Source organism: Branchiostoma lanceolatum, chromosome 1 (assembly GCF_035083965.1).
Source record: "Branchiostoma lanceolatum isolate klBraLanc5 chromosome 1, klBraLanc5.hap2, whole genome shotgun sequence".
NCBI lineage: Eukaryota > Metazoa > Chordata > Leptocardii > Amphioxiformes > Branchiostomatidae > Branchiostoma > Branchiostoma lanceolatum.
The window spans coordinates 28,163,319-28,190,423 of NC_089722.1; the positions used below are offsets into that span (position 1 = coordinate 28,163,319).

The 27,105-nt window shown below is 41.8% G+C and overlaps 1 protein-coding gene across 3 annotated transcripts; it reads right to left on the reverse strand.

Annotated features, from left to right (window-relative positions):
* On the reverse strand, positions 1-27,066 carry LOC136446611 (protein ABHD15-like). 3 transcript variants are annotated; one of them, XM_066445089.1, is made up of 4 exons: positions 26,955-27,066; positions 23,870-23,933; positions 5,840-5,972; positions 1-1,412 (listed from the first exon to the last, which is right to left on the reverse strand). In XM_066445089.1, the coding sequence occupies exon 4, from the start codon at positions 1,399-1,401 to the stop codon at positions 124-126; it is 1,278 nt and encodes a 425-aa protein (XP_066301186.1). In that variant the 5' UTR covers positions 1,402-1,412; positions 5,840-5,972; positions 23,870-23,933; positions 26,955-27,066; the 3' UTR covers positions 1-123. The 3 variants fall into 3 exon arrangements, with proteins under 3 accessions (XP_066301186.1, XP_066301176.1, XP_066301165.1); XM_066445079.1 differs by lacking the exons at positions 23,870-23,933; positions 26,955-27,066 and adding exons at positions 9,157-9,281; positions 10,995-11,151; XM_066445068.1 differs by lacking the exons at positions 23,870-23,933; positions 26,955-27,066 and adding an exon at positions 9,157-9,448.
* Between the last annotated feature and the right edge of the window lie 39 nt (positions 27,067-27,105).

Below are 27,105 nucleotides of genomic sequence, written 5' to 3' on the forward strand. Positions count from 1 at the left end.
CACCTTTAGACGAGTTTGTTATGTTTAATTCGTACACGAACGTTGATTCAGTTGACAGCGGAACAAATTATGTTTCAGACTATTTCTTTTCGCTGAGCGGACAAAGAATACATTATCTGAGTCTTATGATGTTGCTATAGATTTTTTGAAGTCCATGTCGAGTGACACTTTAAGAAATTCTATGGCAAGTCTTTCAGACCACGAGGATGGTATGAGTCCCTGGAAAAACCCACAGTGCCCACCCTTCTCAGTCAGGGCAAGAAAGAAGTGAGGGTAAGTTTGAAACAACTCTATAGGGATGCTCTCTTCGGGAACCAACGGATCATCCTTACTACTAACACAGAGCAACGGCGTGGCTACCTCGTCTACGTCCCTCAAGGGTTCGTTCTCGGCCCAGTACTGATCCCACGAGTTGTACTCGTTTAATTTGACGTGAACTCTTTGGTGGAAGGTTGTTAAAGTTCGACTTCTCATGGCGAGTTCACAGTGCTTATAGTCGCTGTCACTGTCGTACAAGACGGTAGAGTGCCTCATGTACACAAGTTTCTGTCTTTGCAGCCACAACTTCTGCCACCATGTCGGAATAGAAGAGGACTCGTAAAATTCCCTTGCCGAGTAGACGGGTGAAATGCAGGCTGCAGAGGCTATGTGGGTAGAGGAGCCGTACTCTCCCAGGTACGAGAAGAGGAGTCCGCATCCAGTGCTGACGGACAGAGCGACAATCTCCGAGTTCGGTTCCACCGCTTTGATGTATTCCACGGCTTCACGTAAGTCCGAGGGATCTCCGAAGCTTTGCAGCCTGGGTGTCGTCAGGGGGACATAGTCCTGTCCGCGCCGCCGGAACACCACCGCTTGGAACCCTTGCTTCCAAGCCTCGGTACAGATTCTGTCTATTCCAGCACGTGTTGCCAACGTGTCATGCACAACAAGCAAGACTGGCCGGGACGGCACTTTGGCCTTTTTCAGTGCGTTCACGGGTTTACTAATAGAGTTAGTAACGTCCCAGTCTAGACCGATTATTCCACCATCCTTCATCTCGACGTACTCACGCACGAACCGTCTGGGAGAGTCAGGCGATACGATCATTCCTAACACCGTCTGGACGTGACAGCTGTGGGCCCACACCGTGGGCACCAGGGCGGTCTTCAGTCCGAAACATTTCTTCTGAAAGTACGCCTTCAGTAACGAGTCCCTCGACACAAACTCAGGCGTGTCGACTCGCTTGGCACACTTCATGCACATCCAGAGGGCGAAGACTGCAAGCACGATCCATGAGTTATACAGAGAAGGCGTTAAAACGTGCTCTACAACCTCCAGGTACTTAGTGCTGAAATTCCCCATGTTGCTACCCGCGCCGCTATGTTCGCTGGCTGTGCAGTTTCCACCATCGGACAGCAGCATGACATTCGGTTCTGTATGGACAGACGACAAGCATTAGAGATTTGAATCAAGCTATACTGGTAATAAAAATGGGTACCTGACTTCGGTTGGAGAGGTAAACGGCGGTGGAAGGAGAGGGGTGGGCTCCGCCTTCCAGTGCCGTGGCCTAGATACAGTGGATGACAAACCTCTGCCCCTACGGCCTCAAAAAGGCTATAGGACTACCTTTACCTTATAATATATATATCAGTAATCTCTTCCTTCACATTCATACGAGAGCCACACCTCAGGATAATGCGTGGACAGTGTGCGTCGTGTCCCGAATATGTAGATTAGGATAAACCACTGAGCTGGAAATGATGATACAGCAAACCTATCTAAACTCAGCCAGCTAGAACATACCCAACTATCTAGCCTAGAAGAACTGCAGTAAGGGAACAACCGTTATAAATGCTGAAGTGGGTTAGCTAAAGCGTGTAGTGTCAGAAGGAGCATGCATCTTGCAAGTTAATAGAACGTTCCAATCATAATCTAAAATGTGACACTTTTCTAGCTGCACCCTATAAGTAGATGGTTGGTCTCTAAAGCCTCCCTCTCACTGGACCTGCAGTACGCTGGCGGCGTCGCTGCGGCCGATCGAATTGACAAAGCACTCAACGAATTTCATCGACAAAAAACAACCTGTTTAAGCTTTGTGTGTTTTGTTGTCTTTTTGGTCATACTTGTACGTTTTGAATGGTATTCCCATTATAAAGTCAAGGGTAGCACAAATCCAGTTTAGGACGCAGCGACGCCGCCAGCGTGCCGCGGGAACAGTGAGGGGGGGCTTAACGTTGAACCAAGAGGCTCCACCACAAAAGGGGGGTCTCATCTCAGATGCCATAGGCAGTCCCACCTTGATCAATGGTGTTCTTTATCTGCTCGATCGTCGTTTCTGGGTGTTTTGTGATAAAGCCGTGTCTACACCACTAGGCCATTATAAATATCCCTTATCGTAGTGCCTTCTGTCTGCCTGTGATTGAACTTAATTCTGATGCTCTTTGTCTTCTTTCTGTTTAACGCTAGCTTTTAAAGACTTTAAACGGAACGACATATCCTCTGGAAACACGCCGCGTAATTTACGATGTAGATACAAGACAAAGTACATGGCAGCCTTGAGCCATTTTTAAGTTCAAATGCCCTGTCATTTGGAGCTGCCGACAGCATAGATAAACAGTGTGTTAGGATAATTCATCATCGATCTTAACAACACACCATATCTTTTAGTTAAAGTAGTGTTGCAAGATTAGATAGGATTTTCATCATTATGATGTAACTATCTGAGTCCAAATATCTTTTCGATTTCCCATTGGTTCATCTGACATCATCACTTGTCCTCTTCCTTGTCAATACGATTTGATTGTATGGATAACTCATGACTACCTAAATCTTATGCGAACATGGGAAGAAAATCGTCTGGACAAAAGGTTTCCTTCATCATGACATCTAAGTGGTCAGGAAGGTTGAACAAATATGACTGATGTACGTATATATGAAATATAACACACAGAACACGATATGCCGAACAATAAATTCTTTCTTTTTGTTATTTCACATCTTCTTTGGATGTGATAGACTTCCCTCATAATTATCCACTTTGATATATTTTGGCAGTTTACGTTATACATTTGCTAAGTTTGCAGCTTCTTTGCATGCTTCACACCTGGTAGCAAACTTATACACAGGAAACGGACGAGAATTGATGCGCACGCGGATGTTATCCATATAATCAAGCCAGCGCGGCCCTGTCTCCCACCCACGCACGTAATTGTATGCATACTGAGTTTGACATCATCATGCCGTAGAAGACACAGCGAGGGAATAACGAAATCAATAGTTCAGCCGACCTCTGTTCCTACCCTCTATCTCTGGACGATGCTTTCTGGGTCACCTGTAATCGCCTCTGCCGCAAATTACATCTTTTTTCATTAAGGTTTTATGTTTGAATGAGATGACAATCGTATAATGGATCCGTTCATTATGGATCTGATCGTAGTAACGTGTTTCGTGTATGATTGCTTCGTTTATCGCTGTTAGGTTCAAACATGTGGGTCATATTCATGCTCAGAAAGACTGTGGAGTCTAGTGTAGCATGATTAAGTCTGGTTTGATGGCTGAAACAGTTACTAAACGGTTTATCGACATATTGAAGCTCTCCGGCTGTGAAAAATGCACGACTAGTTGTTTTTCGATCCCCGATTCGGTTCGTAAAACCCTCTTTCTACTGTCAATAGCGATTTTCAAACACACCTGTCACAGTTCCAGTCTGAAGAGGACCGGGACATTAAGACCCGGGCTTGTCTATTACGCGTATCAAAGGCGAATGATTGGAATCGAAATAGCTGTTGAGAAAGCATCTATTTCAATTACCCCGGCGCTGAAGCCGAGCCGGCTAAATTGTCCTGTCGGCCAGATTGTGAATCTGTAATTATCTGACTAACAGATTCATAGATTGAAACTCTAAGCGACACTCTTTGACAGGATGCGATGAAATTAAAAACACGATGGCGTCGGTCCAAACCCTGACGACTGGTAATAACACCGCGGGCATCTTTCGAAAAGGAAGTCGATTTGGCTAGCATTCAACAGAACTCCCGTTGAACTATATGAACCGTTTTTGTATGCAGTGACTGAGGGAACTGTACATGTCTCAAACATGCATGTCCCTAGCAAAGAAGAATCCTTGAAAAAAATCAATGAAGCTCACCAAGTCGTCAAAATCAATCGGACCAAACAGTGCACAAATACTAAACATTTTTCATGATATAGCATCCACCATACATATCGAATTTGTAAATTACTACCAAATTTTCCATAGTGACACCTAATTGTGGATGTAAAAGTAGGGCCATGGGAATATTAGTTTGTATGTGCCTTGCATCCATGTCCTTGTCAAAATCTTAGAAAAGTCAGAGGAGACCAAAGTAGGTATTGCGTTCGTCACCTGTATATCCTGACCTTGGTGCTGAAATACACTCCCCTTGTGCGTAACGTTATGTCGGTCTCCAATACATAGATGGAGAGGAAAAAATCAAACCGCACCATTTCCCCAGCGAATGTCAGGTTATCTGGTTGCCACATCTCCATTATGAAAACCCTAAAATGACTAGTTTCTTTAGAAAGTATCATATTTTATCTCCCAAAAACATAACCATGGGCTAATATTTTCAGGACAGTAATTTTGTGAAGACCAGCAACAGTGAATCATTTATCAACCGATATAATATCTAGAAATAAGAGAACAGTCCCTTGCGACCATAGAAAGCGATAGAGGGGAGGGGGGTCATTCGATATTGGCTCACATATAAAGGACGATTTGACATTTCATGTTTCTCGATACCTGAGAGATGTGTGAATGGCAAAGTGTGTGGTAGCTATGTGCGTGGGCTAAAGTGAATTATCACCAGTCTTAATAGAGTATCAAAGTTGAAAATTTGAAAGACGAATATCATATCATGGCCAGCTCTGTCCCACATTCACTCACACTGTGTGGTTTTGAGTGAACCTGCATCGTGTACATCGGTGATTTCTACTCGTAAAAGTGCTACAGTAGTGATGCAATGTATATCAATATAACACATCATGATGACAGTCCCGTGCTATATGACAATACTGCTCTTAATTCCGTTTAGCCCAGTACATTATTGTTGGATACGATAATACTATCGTCGACGTGTGCACGTGTGTCTGTAAAGTAGAATTTTCAATGACACTATGTGCAAACAGTTCATAGTCGTTACTATAGTATTTTATGAAATGAACACGTCATGTTTTTAACTGGTTTGGGTACCACTGTAAATGCTGAAATATTCACGGGGATTTAATTTCGCGGTAGGGAGAAATGGAGTGTTGAGTTCGCGTTTGAAACAATAGTATCGCTACAGTCACACAATGGAATGGCTTTTCGTGGTGGTTTTAAGTTCGCGGTTAAGAGTTCAGCACCGCGAACATTTCTGCATTTACAGTATTTCAGCTGAAAGAGATTTAAAAAGGACAGGTTCAACATGTTTCATCCCTCGATTAAGATTGTCTGCTACTTAGATCGCCCCTGGCAACAACTCGTCTTCGGTAAACAATAAGCCGCACAACTGGTTTAAATCACACACTGGATGCACTTTTGAAAACAACTGGGATGACCTTGAAAACCACCGCCTTTGTTTGTTTTCTTCATGATATACGAAAAGACCATTTGTTTTGCTAAAAGAACCAATGTTATTTCCCAAAACCTGCACTAATTCGATCACCGCGTGCTACTGTTCGCTGCCCCCTTATGATATAAGATTTCGAGTTTCGAAGTTGAAGTACAGCGACTCAAATGAGTGCGTGAATCTAAAATTTAAGCAGAAAAACAGCCTACAAGTAAATACAGACGATAAACAGCAAATTCGTCAAAAAACAACTTGTACAGATGGATACTTACATTAAAGCTGTGGCCAATCAGAAGGACGCAGCTGTCTCCTACTGTCGGTCAGCGTGCGACTTCGGTGGAACAGACTGTCAACAACAAACGCCTACGTGGTTCCTTCACCTGTCATGGCCTCGGGGAGTCTGACCTATTTTGACAACAGAACAAATTGTCGACACGTCAAACCACTGCCGAAATTACGTCTGTAGGGAACAGACGAAATTGGTCGAAATGAAACAAGCATGGCCCCCGTAGTCGCCACCCCGCCTCCCCATCCTTATTTGCATAATCAATGAGACAAGATGAAACAATAAATCTACAAAGGCTCTCTAGATATTTCATGGAGGTCTGAGGTCTCCGAACTCTGTTTTCCTTCATTGAAATGATATTCAAGTTAGTTCAGTGACAGATGTTGGCTGATGTTTTTCGCCGCACTAGTCTTCTGGCGCCATTTGATACACGGAAAATATATTAATCCTAACTTTTTGTAAAGCATCACCATCGAATAGTGATCAATTGTTGTCTCTTTTAGGTATGGTTCATATATTTAATAGCAGCCAAGAGAGGGGTCGTGAATTCGTAGTGCGTTTTGCCAAAACGCACCAGAACAAGTGATATCTTCCGCAACACAAGTTATATCTTCCAGCTAGTGCCAAACTTCGGAAGTGTATTAATTGTGCGTTTACACTCTATTTACCATCGCGATGCTCTGCCAGCCGATGGCGGACCCGTCTGTGCACAAACCAGCCCGTGTGAATACCAAATGAACACATCGATCGAGTGTATTACGCTATTACGCTGTGTAGGTGATATAGATACATTGCATTTGTCTTTATACTGCACACCTTTCTATAATCGTATTTTACACCACTCCTCTGATAGCTTCCCTCTGCCTGGATCCGAAAGGTATCAGACAAGTAACGTTACATACCAACATAGGATGAATTCCAAGCGAACATTTTTCATACAGGTGCCCAATTTGCTATCAACCGATCAATAAAATCCATATTTCCTCATGCCATTTGCCATCACATGTGCTCCACATCATTTTGATATTCCTGTCACTTTTTCCATAGTTTTCGATTTTTCACTCCAAAGTTATTTCGCAAAGTACGCAGTCACTGTCACCTTCCCCCTTATTCTGTGTATGTCATTTTATCTAGATCAGTTGAACCTTTAGATTGCAATTTCATGGTTTTGCTCAAAATTGATTTCCACGAAAGATATAACACAGTGGTGTGACAGTGACGATAATTGTGCTAAAGGGGATGATATACGAAATGTAGCAAAACGACATCCATCCATCACGTTCCAGCCGACGTTGTGTTTCGGTACGAATTACATAAAAGTTTTTGTCTCAGCCAATATAAAATTCCAGGCATCTTTCCTGACGTCACGTGTTCGTAAGGCTACAAATCCCGACTGATTAGTAATTATTATCTTCACCGAGTACTAGTACTCGGAGAAGATTATGTTTTCGGTTGAGGCATCTGTTGTGTGGGTTTAGATCTGTATATATGTCAAGCGCATAACTCAAGAAAGCTTCGAAGAATCTTTATGACTTTCGGTAGGTGTGTAAATATTAATCACCCTCTATAATAAGCCTTGATTATTCGGCGAAGATAATGTGTTCGTGGAACTCTAGTTCTAACATGAAAAGGGTTGTAGTAGAGACAACCGGAAGTACCTTTATCGTGTTCGAAGAAAGTTTACGTATCAACAAAGTTAACGAGATACAAAAACCGGGCGTTCTGCTGCAGAACCAAGGCCACACAACATGGAAAAAATAGACCTTGACCTTTCCAACATACCAAATATCATTACAATCCATCCATGAATTGAATTATGGTGATCACAAATATCCAGAAACACAATCTCACAGACAGACAGGCACACAGACAGACAAACACACCCAAAACGATACCTCCGCTTTTTTTTTTAGGTAACTAGAACACAGGGCCTTCCATACTGCATTAAACGCGTCATCAAATCAGTGACAGGCAGAGTTAAAATGCCAGACGGAGGACTCGTGGCGTGAAGAAACGCGATGCCCGTTGAGTCTATTTGTCCATTCTCCGGGAGCCATCGACCCTTTCCCGCGGTAGATTGTTCCCTCGACACGTCGCCAGCATCGAGCACGACTGGTCAAATATTAGCAGTCAATTCCTGACGACAGGCTTCCGCGAGAGTCATTAATCACTGTTCCCTTTATAAAGGATGGTGAAATGTTGGGAAGCCAACCCGAACACTGGTTATCACGGATTAAAGGGCTTATCGGAGAGGTGTTTACGGACGTCTGATGAAGACAAGTGGGGGTACCAACCGACTTGTGACCTACTGCTGATCAACCGGGTAACGATCGGCCGAAATACGTGAGGGTGATGAAGTCAAGGACAGACCGAGGGGTTCTGTGTGCATGGCTGTCGTTCTAGTCCCCCTATCTCTGCTTGTGTGTGTGTGTGTATGTGTGTGTGTCTGTGTGCGTGTCTGTGTGTCGTTGTGTGTGCGTATGTGTATGTGTGTGTCTGTGCGTGTGCGTGCTTGTGTGTGCGTGTGTGTGTGTGTGTTCGTGTGTGTGTCCGTGTGCATGTGTGTGTGTGTGTGTGTGTGTGTGTGTGTGTGTGTGTGTGTGTGTGTGTGTGTTTGCGTGCGCGCGTGCGTGCGTTTCCATTCTGTCCCTTCGAATTCGCTCAACCAGCTTGCAATCATAACATTAACAACACACGTAGCACGTAGATCTATACACCTCAGCCCTCGGCGTATTCTGAAATGTTGGCAACTGACAGGGAATATTTTTGGAAACCTTCCGTAAATCATTAAGTTTCTCCAGCTACGTGCCAATACAGTTTGGATCCACGGCCATCACTCTGGACGGCTGTCAAAAAAATAACACACTCACACAAATTCTCAGACGAATCTGAGAGGCTAAGCGATACATCACAGACACGCTTCCGATACTGGACTTCTGTGTATCAATCTTTGTCTACGCTAACTTTTCTCTTGGACTTAACTCCTCTAGCTTGCGTAAGAAACTTGTCTACTCAAAGTGAACCATTTCTCAGATGGAAAATCTCAAGTCAGAAGCTAACATGATTACAGCGCACTTTACCGGCCTCAGACTGTGTCCTGGGCCACCCTGGCCTTGAACTGCTTTTACCACCGATCGCCCCTTAGCGACAACAACATTCATCACTATTCACGACCAGATAACGCTACAGACAGTGCTTAAGGAGCCATGAATCTTCAGAATACTAAATGCCAGACTCAAGATTTAGTTACAGTGGTAAGTAAGGGCGGCAAATGTAGCAACGTCGTCACTATGACTGGCTTACCTCAAGGTCGTGCCTCCGCGACTATGGCGGGTCGATATCTGTGTCTAAGACGGAACCAACCGTGCGCCTTGTGTCAGCACCCTGCCAACCGTTACGCAACCACTCTCCTGTTTTCTCTTCGCCCGCTGCAGTAACACAACAAAGTCTCTGTGAAGATAACTTAAAGAGGAGACAACGCGGCTCGGGATGAGCGTCTTAAGTGCTTCTTGAGGAAGTTTCTGTGACAAGTCGAGATGAGAAGACGGATGGGTTCCACTGTTCGTAGGGGGGAGTTCATGTAGAAATGTCAGGGATCAGACCGTGTGGTGTTACAAGCCGATTTGTTTGGAGCTAACACTACACAGAAGACGAGCCAAGTGCAGACTATAAAGCGTACATCAGGCGCCTTGCGAAGACTTATACTATGCATTTCAAACGGTGAGACAGTAACTTTAAACAGAAAGAGGGGATAGCAGGCCTTCTGGGGCGACTTTCATGCGCTACAAAATATGCACCCAAGCACCTAACATTTCCCATTCTTTTACGTGGAAAAAATCTAGCCTCCATAGCAGAGGTAGGCCGGGCCTAATGGTTACATGCTGGCTACACAAACGACACTGTTCAAAAAGAAGTCATCAACAAAAAGGGCATCATAAGCCCCCAAAAGGTCCAGCGATCCTGCTATGGAGGCTGTAAAAAATCAATAAATAGGTATTTTTCATATCACAAACCGACCACCTCACTTCCACCCCTCCCGCACCGTTTTACACTGAAAGGTTCACACACCCCACCCCGCCCCCTTAGTTCACCAAATTCTGTTTTTCTGCCTTACAGACAGATGTGTTTTCCCCATCAGTACCGGAGCACATGCCTACATAGTGGGTGCTCGGAGTTGACCTTGGCCGTGGCCCAGAGTGAGGGATAACGGAGGTGTTGTTTGTCTGACCCGCGATGACAGAAGACTCGTGGCCTCCGTACAACTACATGATAAGGGCCGTCTCGTTTTCAACAGTCGCGGAGGGAAGGAGCGATGACTTGGCAAAACGTTAACATTACAACTTGTCGAATTAGATGTAAGAACTTGTCCTTACAAAACTAACGGGAATGATCGTAAAACCCATTATCCGTCTAAAAGCTTTTTAGAACGTCCATTATTTCTATCTCTTGGAAAGGTTTTATATCATAAGTCCAATATTCCCATATGTATATTGGATTGGCATGTATACTAACTATAACTTGCTACGTTACAGCTGACTTGACACAAGCCACTAAGTGACTGGTCAGGAATTACATATGGTTATGTAATAGTACAGCTCGCTAGACGTAGTGATATCTAACATCGGGATACAACACTTTGTCAAACTCAGTCAGGATTTGATAATGTAATACGCCCGATTGAAACATAAACGTATCCCCAAGTCTTCGTACTATTGCTAGTAGTATGTTGTATTGTGGTTATATAAGCTATAACCCCAAGTACTGAAGCTGAAATGTTGTGGATAGCAGGTAAATCTTATCTACATGCAACGGGTAAGTCCTAGAACGCTTCACTAAGTCTTACATGATATCAATGGTCCCCGTTGTGTAATACTTATCATCGTTTCAATGCATGTGGTTATGTCCAAACGATTATATAGGACAACCAACCCCCTCCCCCCATCCATAGGGAACGTGTTATCTAACCTACATGCAACAGGTAAGTCCTAGAACGCTTCACTAAGTCTTACATAATATCAACGATCCCCGTTCAACGGTAGTATCATCGTTTCAACGGTTATGTCCAAGCGTAAGACAACCAACCCCCTCCCCCCATCCATGTAAGGAAGGTGCTGTCCCCAATCAAATTAGACGATACATACCACTTCCCTGGTTTCGTTCGCCTTGTAGTTGAGCATCATGCAGAATCTGTTCAGTTGTTATAACGTTGCATATGGACCATAACTGCCACACTGTAAGCCTGCTATGCCCTTCTTACTCCACACTTCGTCAAACACCGTACGTAGTGAACTTCGACACATCGATATGAACCACTGCCAGTCAACATGAAACAGTCGGCTTTGACGTTTAAAGTTAAGTGGCCCTATTTTCTGTACGTGTTAAGCCCCTTGTCTCAAGAGAGGTAAAGAACTCTCGCATGACCACGCGCCATTGTTACGAACCCACTAAACTATACCTGGAAGCACGCAGGGACGGATGCACTGTTGTCTCGGCGAGCCCTTGACATATCTTGACCTGTAAAATCCGTCTGTAAAAACCTTGAATCGCATTTAGTAAGACCAACATGAGCAAAACAAACGCCCGGCCCACTTTTGGGGCATTCCAGTCAAGCACCAATGCTTGGGTAGAAAAGAATGGCTGGTCAAACGCATACAACAAAACATTCATGAATAGCACGTCCTGGAATCATTCCCTAATCGTTCTATCCTACAAAAAAGGACAAAACATGAATGTTGACAGGTCTATGGCTGAAATAGTGACCGTTGGGGGGCTAAAGGGAAATTAAGCATTTCTCAATTACAAAAATTGTGAACGCTGATTGGTTCAAGAACTGTGTCAGGTATAACCGTCACTCTCAAATAAAACAAATGAGAAAGAAAACTAAAGCTCAACCTCCTTATTTTCACATTCAGTACAGAAGACTGGCACTGTGCCAAAATAAACCTTACAGCAAGACTAGATTTAGATGTGGATTTCGATAAATACGTTTAGGTGGTATAAAACATGTCAGCAACGTAGCAAAGGGGGCTTCTACGTTGAAATTAATGGCAGCATTGAAGAAGGGGCAATCTCATCGCAGAAAATGGTCTTGGCGTCGTACTGGCCGTTAAAATGATACCATCACCCGTTCCACAACCTAGTTATGTGGCAAGGAAATTACATAGGCGTTTCTCCTTCACACGATGACTTCAAGATACCAAAGGCTCGGGTATTAAAACTGTATTTCTTCAACATCTAATGTTACGTTACAGAGTCCAGTGGTTCTGAAGTCACGCGTTTATGACCGGTGGTATTAAGCCCCTGTCACATTTGTGCGTATATACAACCCCGCATGAGTTGCGTATTAACATGTTTTTGGTTCAGGTTAAGTTTTGCAGCCGAAGAAGTTATTTCTTTGGTTTGATAACTAGACTTCTCTACGGTGGGTCAAAGTAGAAAACAACTTCCTCCCCGCAAAAGTTACTTAGACCAAAAGAATGTTACTGCGGAACTCATGCGCACTCGAATATACGCACAAGTGTGACAGAGCCCTTACATCAGAGGTGCTTAGGTGTTCATACAAATTTTACGGAATACATAAGAAATTTACGGAAGACATACGAATTTTACGGAATACATACGATCCACTATTAAGAAACGTACGAATTCTGTCCTTGGAATTCATACGACCCACTACTAAGAAACGTACGAATTTTACGGAACTCATGCAAGTTTTGCTTATGGAAAGGACCGTATGTATTTCGTAAAATTCGTATCAATTCCGTACCACTCACATGTTCCTAATAGTAGTGGATCGTATGAATTCCGTAAAATTCGTATGCGTACTTGATACCTCTGTACATGCATACAGGGAGGCCATCTGTTAAAAGATGCCCTGAGAGATTAGAACGCTATAAGTCTACAGACTTCATTTCCGTTATCGGAAAGCACTTCGGTCACTATAGAAACGTTCCCTGCAATACAACACTGATGTACAGTGATCTCGGAAACCCATCCGGGCTAACTACTTTCAAATTTCTCTCATCCTGCTTGGCTCTCACTATCTCGTTACACCTGCGCACCTTATTATACGTACGTGTTTTGTGAACGGAGAAAGGCATTATCTAGCTCTAGTGCTTTTAAGATAGGTTACATATTTGTGAATCTTAATCTGTACATGGAAATGCACCTGCACATCGAGAGTCTTTAGTTATTATTTCTGGACGAGAAGAGAATGGAATTCTTAGGAAATTGTATTTCTTTTCAGTCAGGAGTTCATCTCTGTCCCGATCGTTTCAATACCAGGGTCGACTCCTTCTTGATATCGATAACGGCGTTTCCAAGGCAAGGAACTCAGCTTCTACATCGGTAATACCAGATCGGTTACCGCGACCATATGTTTGTAAGGTAATACAGGCTGTACGTATCGTGTTTGATAATATCATTTCGAGAAAAGGAAATCTTTAGAGACCTCCAGCCTTTTAGACCCCGACCGAACGGAAAAAGGATAAAGACGAAACGTTCAGTATCTATACGAGAAAAACTGTACGTTGCGAAGTTTACTTTCTTGAACTTAGACAGTTTTCTTCCTCCAAAAAAAACCTTGATCTTTACATATGCAATCTATAGAGCTAATGTTACAGTTGACACAAAATTTTAGCTTGACCCAAACTCTACTCAGTCCATATTTAGTCCACGCGAGCAAGATTATTCCTATAACCCTGACTATATATATATAGCTACCTATTCTGAAGACAAGGCCATCATTTTAAAGATGTACCATTCCTATGAGAGGAAGTCTTCACTATCACCTTGTGTCCCCTGTAGTGTTCTGTCCTTGGTTCTGACGTTATGGTGAAAGAGAGAGAATATTTTCTACCTATTCTGAAGACAAGGCCATCATTCTAAAGATGTACCATTCCTATGGGAAGAAGTCTTCAGTATCACCCTGTGCCACATGTAGTGTTCTGTCCTTGGTTCTGAAGTTGAGGTGTAAGAGAACGACCCCCGTCATATATGATGAATGTTCCTATCCCCTGGTTCTAGTGGCAACGTTTGAGCTACAACATTGTGTCCCCTGTAGTGTTCTGTCCTTGGTTCTGAAGTTGTGGTGAAAGAGAGAGAACACCCCACCCCCGTCATATATGATGAATGTTCCTATCCTCTGGTTCTAGTGGTAACGTTTGAGCTACAACATTGTGTCCCCTGTAGTGTTCTGTCCTTGGTTCTGAAGTTGTGGTGAAAGAGAGAGAACACCCCACCCCCGTCACATATGATGAATATTTCTATCCTCTGGTTCTAGTGGTAACGTTTGAGCTACAACATTGTGTCCCCTGTAGTGTTCTGTCCTTGGTTCTGAAGTTGTGGTGAAAGAGAGAGAACACCCCACCCCCGTCACATATGATGAATATTTCTATCCTCTGGTTCTAGTGGTAACGTTTGAGCTACAACATTGTGTCCCCTGTAGTGTTCTGTCCTTGGTTCTGAAGTTGTGGTGAAAGAGAGAGAACACCCCACCCCCGTCACATATGATGAATATTTCTATCCTCTGGTTCTAGTGGTAACGTTTGAGCTACAACATTGTGTCCCCTGTAGTGTTCTGTCCTTGGTTCTGAAGTTGTGGTGAAAGAGAGAGAACACCCCACCCCCGTCATATATGATGAATGTTCCTATCCTCTGGTTCTAGTGGTAACGTTTGAGCTACAACATTGTGTCCCCTGTAGTGTTCTGTCCTTGGTTCTGAAGTTGTGGTGAAAGAGAGAGAACACCCCACCCCCGTCACATATGATGAATATTTCTATCCTCTGGTTCTAGTGGTAACGTTTGAGCTACAACATTGTGTCCCCTGTAGTGTTCTGTCCTTGGTTCTGAAGTTGTGGTGAAAGAGAGAGAACACCCCACCCCCGTCATATATGATGAATGTTCCTATCCTCTGGTTCTAGTGGTAACGTTTGAGCTACAACATTGTGTCCCCTGTAGTGTTCTGTCCTTGGTTCTGAAGTTGTGGTGAAAGAGAGAGAACACCCCACCCCCGTCACATATGATGAATATTTCTATCCTCTGGTTCTAGTGGTAACGTTTGAGCTACAACATTGTGTCCCCTGTAGTGTTCTGTCCTTGGTTCTGAAGTTGTGGTGAAAGAACGAGAACGCCCCCCCCCCCCCCCCGGCCTATAAGATCGATGGTTCTATCCCCTGGATCTAATAGCAACGTTTGAGCTGATATTACATTCCGTGGGGGATAAGTGCATGTGAATCTCACATAATCTGCGCCGGGTTTGATCGATGTGTGGATGCCGCAGGTCCGCCGGTTGAAGCCGACAAGTTAAACTCTCTCATTCGCGAATGAGTGATCTGATAAATGTGTAATTATGCACAGGAAATGTTGAATCTTGATATTTTTCATTGACAAAATACAACGTTACACTGGCGGTTACTCGAGAACTTGTAATAGTTTTTCATTTATACACAGAAAGTGACATAACGTGTCCATAGTCTACGCCACACTTACTTTTCCGTCGTCTAGGAATTAGGAACAACAGCAACAACACAGGGTAAGGTTTCAAGCTTGAATAACACCAATAAGATGATATTGCTGTTGTTGTGTAACTCCATCCCGCTTTATGTAATCCAATTTAGAACAAGCGAATCACTTAAGCGAATTGGTCATACATTTCGCCTAAAGACGCGAAAGACGATAACGTCCTGACGTACTACCTAACCGGGTTAACCCCTCTTATCAAGTGTCGCGAGGCGCGTCCGGACTTGGGCTGAGCGGCACTTACCCGTTATAAATGATAGATCACACCATCTCAAGTTTGGCGCCACAACCGTATCCGACTCGAAACTTACGAAGGCATCCTTCAGCGTGAATAATTCTCCACGACGCCCCTCAAAGATATTTTCGATGTTCAATCAAACTACATCGTGACTAGAGTTACAAAACGCCATCGGAAGAGAAAAGCCCGCGACAGGCAACTGTTGGGCATGAAACAAACTGATGAAAGATGAAATGGGAAATTGCACGGGAAAACAAATGTGTCGACTCTAGCATATACTTTAATGTACGTGTAGCTGTTTCGTGACTATAGTTACAAAACGCCATCGGAAGAGAAAAGCCCGCGACAGGCAACTGTTGGTCATATTAGAACCTCCTTGATCAAACAGACAGATAAAGGATGAAATGAGAAACTCACGTGAAAACACAATTGTGTCGACTCTAGCACATCCTTTGATGTACGGTTAGCTGTTTCGCAGAGTTACAAAATGCCATCGCCGAAGCGAAGAGAAAAGCCCGCGACAGACAACTATTTGTCATGTGAGAACATCAAACAAACAGATAAAGGACGAAAAGATGAAAGAATAAAATGAGCAATTGGACGGAAAACATATGAGTCGACTCTTGCATTTCTTCAATACACATGTAGCTTTTCCACAATATTCCTGAGAGTGTAAAGAACGCATCTAATAAAGCGTCTTATTCTCTGAAATTCCTTTAACGTGCAGTCTAAATCAAGACCTTGAAAACGTATTCATTAAGATGTCTTGCACGTCCTTGTTCCTATAATTTCCGTCCATCGCACGCACACTGAAAGCTTTACTTAGATCCGCTACCTTTTCATTAAGAGTTAACCGTCTTCCCGTCCTTTTAAGTTGAAATGCGCGCTCAGAAATCTGTGTCATTTTGAATTTTCCCAACAACCATCAAGTGTCATCTTTGATATTTCGTTACGCACTGTACATGTGACATTTTCGCTAGCTTAACTGATCGTGAGGACAAGAAAGAGCATGGAGATTTGTAATGGCTTCGGGATCCTGAGAAGTTGACCGTGTCTTAAATTTCAGCGCGTCGATGCGATTTGTTGTCGACGTCTGCTAAATCTCACTGGGCTGCACGAAATTGCAAAAGACATTCGTAAAGTGGCTTAAACTGGCGCCAATCGGCGCACATCTCGCCTGAAATTGCGAATCTTTTCAAAAAGAAAATTGTAACTGGCAAAATGGCGCAAAGCGGCGCAATCACTGTTAATGTCTTTCTGGTGAATTTTAATCATTGGACGTTTGATTTGGTTTCTAATTCAGTAGCAACACTGCGATTCCAATAAAGTTACTAGTATTTTGTGTCTGATTTTGAGACGAAACTTATGATAATGTGACATTCTGACATCCGCCATTTTGGTTGTAGAGGTCACGTATATTAGGCCACAGAACAGTAATGAAGCTTCCTATCTTAATATATGGCAATCATGTAAGAAAGAAGCTGTCAAAAGTCACCTACCAGAGTTTTAGTCCATGAAAAACATGCATTGGCAGGGCTGTCAGGCCCCCAAAGTTTCAATCTAGAGCATAATTTCAACTTTCTAATCGGCACAACCCCTACGAATCCGGCCATGTTTACTAAAGTTGACCTTTGACCTCCTTCTCTACCTGATAATCACACAAAAACACCAAACTTCTACTGCCTACAGACACCACAAACATTGATGAAAGTCTGATTTTTCAACACAATTAGAAGGAAGAAACCCTTACCTGTAACATCCAGCTCAGAAATACCAATATATCCTAGAAACAAACCCTCTACAGCTACTTTTACCAAGGGTACCAAACCTATTTCCATGGGCTAAAAGTTGGCCTTCTGCGCCTGCGCGAAATACTGGAGTATCCCCATTACCCGCACGTCAGTGTGACCGCAAAGAAAAATGGGCGAAAATTCGCAAACTTGCCGCAATAATTTGTCGCAATTAGGCTCAGTCCAGTGAGAAACCCATCCGTCGCATGTTGCGGTTGATAACTAGAGTTAAGTATTTGTGCTACATATACTTCAGGTTTGCTATGTTAGTTTAGCGATTACGGGATATTTTTATAAATATTTGGTATTGAATTTTTCTTTTTTTTTCAGTTGAATGTGTGATAGTTGTGTGCCGATTTGTTAAAAATAGAGAGAACGCAAGCGACCCCAAAAAACATCCCTCCCAATAAAATGGTATGGCGACCATATGACGTCAAAATCAAGATGGCGGCCACCACACATGCCAACGGATCCAACAAAGGTTTTGCTATACGCAAACCTGTAATCATACTTCTTACTGTTTAACTTAATCTGACCTACTTCCAGCACGTTTCCTGCGTGACGAGAGGTGTGTTTCAGGCACTTTCATAAACAAAACGGCCATAGATAAATTAGAGAGATCCCGGGAAGGTCAGCTTCTTGGTGCATACGTGACAAACACTGTAGCACTGTAATCTACTACTAGTTATAATAACTATAATTACAGCAGCGTGCGTGACCACATTTAATCATTCTGACATTATGCACGGAGATTGAGTGTCTATTCTGTGGAGCTCTATTAATTTTATAGGTCAGTTAAGTTGTGATGGGGAATATAATAACGCGACCGGTAGCTCTCAGCAAGTCGGTTGGTTTTACCACGAATTAAAGATTACGGATCACAGCAAAACAATCCAACCTTACCCCATATACATTAGCTAGAACATGGAAATCTTTTTTTGTTACTAGTGTTAGACGCTGTACTTGAGCTTGAATTACAGATCTTAGTGCCCTGAACAAAATGCCGTATTCAGATTTCGAATCCGATAAATCTAAGTGGAGATATTGAATTTAGAAGGAACTAGAGTTCCACGAACACATTATCTTCGCCAAATAATCAAGGCTTATTATGGAGAGTGAATGATATTTACGTGTTTATCACCCCCTGCAAATTTGATCATGCATCATACCATTTGGAAGTTATGATGGGGCGAATGAGTCCAGTCTAGATGGGGTTAAAAATCATTTGGTGGTACAGGTATGGTGATATCATATGGGCCACAAAGGTTCGATATTGCAGTGTTGTAAGTTGAAAGTGATGATGAAATGGCACAGTCAATATATATGAATAGAATAAATCTTTATTCCATATCATACACATTTTGAAAGTGTGACTTTTGTACATGTGACTTTTCCGCACCTAGCAGTGGTGCAGTTTTGGTACAATGATATTTATGAAATTCATGAAATTCATGAAATTCATAAATATCATAATATCGTAATATCATAATATCATGATATCATAATATCATAATATCATAATATCATAATATCATAATATCATAATATCATAATATCATAATATCATAATATCATAATATCATAATATCATGATATCATAATATCATGATATCATGATATCATAATATAATATCATTATATCATAATATCATAATATCATAATATCATAATATCATAATATCATAATATCATAATATCATAATATCATAATATCATAATATCATAATATCATAATATCATAATATCATTAAATCATTATATCATTATATCATAATATCATAATATCATAATATCATAATATCATAATATCATAATATCATAATATAATATCATAATATCATAATATCATAATATCATAATATCATAATATCATGATATCATGATATCATGATATCATGATATCATGATATAATATCATAATATCATAATATCATAATATCATAATATCATAATATCATAATATCATAATATCATAATATCATAATATCATAATATCATAATATCATAATATCATAATATCATAATATCATAATATCATGATATCATAATATCATGATATCATGTCATTATATCATAATATCATAATATCATAATATCATAATATCATAATATCATAATATTATAATATCATAATATCATAATATCATATCATAATATCATATCATAATATCATAATATCATAATATCATAATATCATAATATCGTAATATCATAATATCATAATATCATGATATCATGATATCATCATAATATCATAATATCATAATGAGGATACGTTCTCGTCGTGCTTGGATCGTCCGCTTGCCGTAACTGAGAACTCATTGAACATTTTGGGTAAATCTTTCATGTGCTTTCACTGTCGAATTTTACGAGGAAGGTGTGGACATCATGGCATGTGTTGTCAATACCTACTACTGTTGCGAATGCGCCCTTAACAATTCCGTCTAATATGTTAACGTTGGCAGTGACCACGACTCTTGCCCCTACTGCTATTGGCAATATCTCTCTCAAGCCTCCTGTTTCACTTTTTTTTTGGAGGGTGTTAGATTTGTGAGACCTGTTACTGTTTTTTTCTGTCTCTGTCTTAAATGTGAAACACCCTGGAGGGGAGTTCAGTCAGGTCCTGATGGGTCTATTCTAAAGATTATCCTGATTTTGAGGATGTTTATGTCACTATCTGCGCAAGAACCTTTTCTTACTCTCATCTACGAAAGACTGTGGTCCACATCCAGTGTGGTATATACAACTGCATTTTACAAACCACATAAAGCTTAGTATAATGCCTTCTGTAGTGCCTGCTGCTTGCACATTTCCTTATAAGTTATTTTCATCGTTTTGACTTGTCCCGCACAGGGCCAGACCTTTCCTGTGTTTGTTGATATAAGCTCAGTCCCAGCGGGAGTGTAGTTTGGCCGGTGGTTTTTGAGGTCACCAGAGAGCATCAATCTAATTTGCACAGGCCTGCTGACAAGCAGGTGTTGTCCTTAGATATAGGTCGACAAAAGGTACTTAAAAAATTTAATTATAAACAAGCCTATTTCAACACTTAATAAGACCCTGATTACAATTTCATACGTCTTTATTTCTTAATCATTACCTCAATAACCTACCTGTCCAAAACAATGCAAATTCATCAAACCCTACCCGAGTTATTCGCCTCCAACGGCAACATGAAAAAATCCCACTGCAGTTCTAAGCAAGCCACTAGGGGGTCTAAACTTACATCACTTACTCCCTGCCCCAAGAGCTGTACACCACTTAAAAATCGTTACCATAGCACTGGTATGAAATTTGACTACAAGCTTTCGGCGAATTTATAAACTTTCCTCAATTATTATGCAAATTATCGTCTTATTTGCATGACAAGTATTCAGTTATGTAAAGCATCACCGAAACTATCCACATGCCATAAATTATGATAATCCGTCAATCCCTGCTGGAGTTATTCGTCTCCAAATGTATTAACAAAAACGCCAACTGCAGTTCCAAACGAGCAGCTAGGGGACCTTTATTCCCACCACTCACTTGCCGTCCCAGAAGCTATATACTACCAAAAAATCATGAACCTGACGCCTCCAGAAAATTTGGCCTCAAACGTTGAAGCTCCGCTGCAGTACCTCAAATACCCGCTAGGAGGCCCATTATCGAACTTGACCTTCCTCTTTGACATCACTACCTATCCACGAAATATCATGCACAACCGCCAATAGCTCCTCGAGTTATGCTGGCGACATACAAACTCTCACACACACAAAGTCTGCTGCAGTTCTGTAGCAAAGCGCCAAATAAATCATTTTTAAACTTGACCTCCGTTCCCACAATCTCTTCCAAACTACCAAAAATCATTGAGATCCATCAACGTTTCCGTCACTTTTTTTGCCTACATACAAACACAGAAAAATTAAAAGTCCGCTGCAGTATTGTTGGAAAACGCCAGGTGAGCGATTTTTGACCTTGACCTTCCTTTGCACAACCACTACACACCTACTAAATATCATGAAGATCCATCAAAGGTTTCCCGAGTTATGCTCTTGACATACATACAGACCCACACAACAGCCGGCTCAACCGAAAACATAATCTACTCTAAGTTCCTCGGCGAAGATAATGAATGTTGACGTTTTTGGTGACAACCTGATCATTAGCCCCATGGGTCTCAAATTCTCTCTCTCTCTCTTAGCGCTCTATTTTCTATTTCACTCACTCAAACACCTCCACGCCGAATATGTATGTATTGAGCGTTGAGAGAGAGAGAGAGAGAGAGAGAGAGAGAGAGAGAGAGAGAGAGAGAGAGGGGGGGGGGGAGAGAGAGAGAGAGAGAGAGAGAGAGAGAGAGAGAGGAGGGTCATAGGGCGAGAGATGTTAGAACACAGCAGTCCACTGCGTTTCAAATCCCTCTAATATCCCTGCCATACTTTAAAGTTAAATACAGCATTCCTTAATGACGGCATGAAGAAACATGAAAGCGTAATGATGATTATCTAATAGCTGTTATGAATGGTCATTTTCTGCGTTGCGAAGAAGCTTAAGCGAGTTTCTAAGAGCACAGGATCATCCTTTGTTAGCGTGAGACACATGAGTTATCCAAACTCAAATTCCTCACATCAAATTCCTCCTATATATCTCAGGACTTATCATTATGTAACGTGCGCCTTACCTTAATCCTCTACGTGGTTACAAGTGACATAACAAGCCGCGAAAAAAATTGGAGCTTATAGAGAGGCATGTATGCCAAAGTCAGCATTTGATTATATAAACGTGAAGGGGTTCTCCATTAAAGAATGGAAGTGAAATAAGGTCTCATTCATGAGTTTTTTCGCCCCATAGGCTTACATGTTATAATACGCGTTTTGCATGGGCGCGTTCGTAATGAAGCTATAGAAAATGCACAAATGTTATTCGTTTTATGTTGAGAATATTTACCCTAGATCATGTAAAAAAATGCCAGTTTCACTAACAGTTACATACAATCTATTTTTATAGCAATTACAAACTGCACTAAGCTACACCCCCCAAAAAGGCACTTCCCAGCTGTAAGCGCACGACCGTATCACCTACAATGTCGGGCTGTGCACGTCCGACCTCGCGCGCGGCTGCCGAACTTAACCTGCTAATTTCTTCAGTTACAGACAAGCTTTCATCAGTTTGACGCTTGAGATCAGTTGGGCTGGCTAAAAGGGAATTTCCTACCGATATAAACACACGACGTTCATGCAGCCGTTCATTTTTTGGCGTACGGACTCTTTGAGACTGCACACTCGGAGTAACACATGAATGAGATACACACAATGTAACGTAACGTTACATGACCAGTTTACGTCCGATTTATTCAAAACGTTATTTATCCTAAAACCGCGCGGACAGAGCCAAATGTTTAACCAATGGGTAGAAATATCAGCTCTTCTAACAAGAAAATGCATGGTCTGTAAGTTTTTCTCCGCCTGTTTAACGCCGTACGAGCATATATTTATACTGGGGTATATGGTGTAGAATCGTGCTAGGCTTACCCTTTATCGTCCACCTCAGTATTTTCCCTTCTAGCGCTATGCTTGAAGAACATAGACCGGAAAAAAATACACAGTAACTGTCGAAAGTAGTCTACAGACAAATGACAGTAAAGTCACTATGTTTGTCCGTCCGCTTGCCCGACGCGATGGAAGAAAACGATTTTTGTATTGTGAATTTCCCCAAAATCGGCAGCACGTGGCGTTCACGTGATAAACGCATGGCCATGATGTTATGTCGTACAAAAATGTATCATCTGAGCGGGGGTCGCTAGGTTGTATCAAACCTTCCTAAAACTGGCAAGAGTTTCGAACCTCGAATCACCATGGATAGTCTGCATATCAAAGAAAGGTTTAACGTCAGCTACTTTTAAAAGATACTCGCTATCGTGTAACTTAGAAAAACATGATGGAATACGCGGTTCTCGAATTACATATGAAATGCGTCATGCATGATGCTTCCGTGCAACTTGTTGTTACTGGTTCAGGAGCTTATTCTGTTATGTCGCTGGACGTAAACCCTTTTAAATGTTTTGTATAATAGAGAGAGGTGGCTGAGGATCATACTTATGACGTTCTTTGTTTCTCATGAGAACAGGCTTTGGTATAATACACCGCGACATGTGGACATGACCCAATCTGGACGTAAATTACTCCCGCACGTAAATAGGTCATGTTACGTTAACTGAAGAGAGCCGTATATACTCTTGCAACATATCAAAAGATTCAACACAGTCTGCATAATCTGAATGAACGCATAAAAACTAGGACAAAAGTAAGGCTGCATGCCGAGAAATGTGATTATGGGTGCGTCGATTCAATCAACCCAATTCATGTTCATCCTCTATGAGACATGAATGAAAATCGTGCAGAGACGTGGTACGACATGATGCCGGCCTAATTGGTTTGTTAAAGAACATCAGAAGACATATCAAACTGGCGCTGCCAGCACAAATGGTACTCACGATTTTCGAGCTGGAGGATGTAGAAGAATGATTCCAGAGTGCAACCGGCCCAGAATCCTGGAGACTGATATGAGATAATACATCATCATGCCATTGGTTAGATCCGTCTGTAAATTAAAACAACGCCGTCCTTCTGGAACACGCGTATATCAAGTAATATTAGTCCCTACGCAGACTTCTTGGAGAGCAGTGAAACTCCCTCTGCATCAGAGAACCTTAGTCCATGTTGAAAATTGCAAATCAACGCTCCCCGCCCCCCCCCCCCCCCCCAAATAAACGCCGGCGATCCAAGAAGTCTAAGAAGGGGGCTAAAGTGATAAAGCAGTTCCAAAAGCCAAGTTTACACCAGGGTTGTTTGACGTCGATGGAAGGCGGTTGATAATTCGTCATTCCTGACATATTGGTGGCAAAAGCTTAGCACGCATTGTTTGAGTTTCTAAACGTGATAAGATTTCCAAAGCAGCATCTAGTCTTGAATGTCAAGGCGCAAGTGTTCCTAAACAGAAGCGAGAAACTCTTTTCCATGCTTGGGGAAAGGGTAGTCGCAGTTTCAATTGCGTTAAACGTACATGTGCTACTCAAAATATAGCAATAAATAGTGAAATAGATCTAGTAAAGATGGAAAAAACGTACGAGAACAATGATAGAAAAGAAATCAATAATCAAAATATCACTATACCGAAACGAAAATAAGACATGATATCAATCATGACAAAAATCCCATCTTCAAAGAAGCTGAAAATCCTTGCGTGCAATTCTGTATCTAAACTCGTGATAAATTCCGTGTTTACACAGTAAGACTTAAATGGAAGACATACGTTATCATAGAGAGCATAGTGATGTAGCCTGTATTTCTCCGCATTACCGAAAACCTCATCAAATCATAAAGGGAATATGGCGTGCCGTGTTGACGTCACAAACATATATCTGACTCGATCCTATGACAGAATGTGGATAGTATAGGAGGAAAATATGCGGCCGGAAGTTGGATTTTAATCTTGTCTATACAGTATATGCATAGAAAGCACCTATTTCATTCCACTGTGACTGTAAAAAGCTATAGATTCAGAACGTATTTATTAAAATATCGCAGTGAGCCACTGATTTACATCACAATGGTTAAAAATCAATAAAAAGATTGCACATCTCCTAGCTTGCAAGTTTAAAATTGGTCAAATACAAATCACAAATTTACCTCACAACTTCCAATTTAACCATCCAACATGGCGGACAATCTTACGTCACAGTCACGTGGCTGCAAACGCCCTGAATACCACCTGACAGCTGTGTATTGCTTGTCTGGACTCTCTTGGCACATGGGGCCATTCTAAACCTCCCATATCTTCACCAGTCATAACAATGTGAAACGTACTATTCCATTATATCATGTATCGAGTAATGATGTTAGATTAGTACACTAACGGGGGGTGCCCAACCATCGGACATTTTTTTACGCGCTGGAACTCACGGCGCTCCATTGCTGGTTGCCAGAGAATGGTCATGTTTTAATGAATGAATTTTGAACACATTCATCTAAAGACCATACTTGGACAAGAAATGTATTTATACTGTTCATGGGCCCTTCATGCTCCGCGTTACATGCGGAAGACGCTGTGAGACGTTTTCACGAGTGTACCTTCTGATTTAGTGCTACGCCAGATAGTGTGCCTAACTTATTACGCTTTGGTAATTTTGCTCTCTTCGGAAGTTGGTGATGAAGTTAGGGAAATGTAAATAAGGCTTGAAGTCTGCTATATTATAGCTTTCTTTTGACCGGAAAATTTTGACTGTGTGCACTTCTCACGTCATGTGAGAAGGGCTATATCTAGCGCATCCCAGCTCATGTTTCCACGGGAAATAGGCTACTACGCGGCCCGACGTACATGTTGAATGCGGCCCGACTTACGAAATCATTACGAAAAAACGACACCGCTTACATCAACAATACTCCGTCTACTTATTGGGAAATATATTCGCCATCTCTGTATTCAGTTTCCTTTTCATAGACGGTACCAATCACATGTTAGAGCGTAACAAAACTGTGCGTTGAATCGTTCCGCCACCATCGCGGCCCCAAAAAATGGCGGGAAAACAACGTCGTCAGACGACAGCAATGTTTACGTTGTTTTTCTTTGGTCGGTTTTCTTCACAACAAACACTTAAAGACCCAAATTTTTAGTGTTTTATGAAGTTATTTTTCTTATGTGTATGATAGCTGTGTGACTTATGTATCTGCTTGGCACAGGTCGTATATCTAGGTGCCGGGCCGTCTAGCTACGCAGTGACCCTCTACTTAGCGCTACCATCATTATTGTCAAAATACTACTTTTTGACAAAACAAGAAATGAATATGTACACATATGTTTTGAATGCAAATGACAATTATGTGCATGAAATTCGGTTATTTACCTTCCTTATCAGCTTAGTCATTGGACACAAACACGGCGTACTTATGCAAAATAAGATCAGTAAAAAACCCGTGCGATGTTAGGGCGCGTGCGATGTTCGGGCGCCCCCCGTTAGTATAAGTTGTTCGTAGTTGCTTCATCAGTCATTCATAGCCACAAGTACGAGCATTCCCTGGCTTCTCATTGAGCCGTATCATACATCGAATCATGCAGCGCTTTTACTTCAGAGTATAACATAAATCAGTCGGGCATCCTCATCCAAACTGCAGTATCAGTGAGAACACCTTGGCTACGGTACTCGGGAAAGGCGACTTCTTTCGCATAATTTGGACATGTAGAAGGTTTGAAAGACAACGTTCATACATTGCTGATCTATAAATCAATAAAACTAAGTTAGATATAGTGGTAAAATGTCAAAAGAATATGTATCAGTTATATTTCATTCAGAGAAAATGTCAAATTTGTCAAGATTGTTCCATTGGAAAGTTTCATGGAGTTAAATGGATCTTTTTAAAGAAAAGTTGTTGATTAATAATTTCTATGTGTGAATGTTAGATGATTTGGTTGGTTATGAAATGAAAGGACCCCCTTTAACATCCCCAAAAATGGAATAGCCTTTCTTGAGGTTGTCACTTCTGAGGTGCTTCATACTGACGTGTCGTAAATAACCGGATTACCGTTTTGCGGCAGCCACGAAAAGGTTAAAACCTGATCGTTGATGATAACTCTTCAGGTATCAGTTCCCGCCCATAAGCCGCGACAGGTCCATCCCTTAGACATGAATTTTCCACGGCGTTCCTTCATGATTTGCATTACATGGATGATAGC

Excerpts from the sequence above, each read along its gene's own strand:
- LOC136446611 (XM_066445089.1), bottom strand. The coding sequence starts at position 1,401 with ATGCTGCTGTCCGATGGTGGAAACTGCACAGCCAGCGAACATAGCGGC.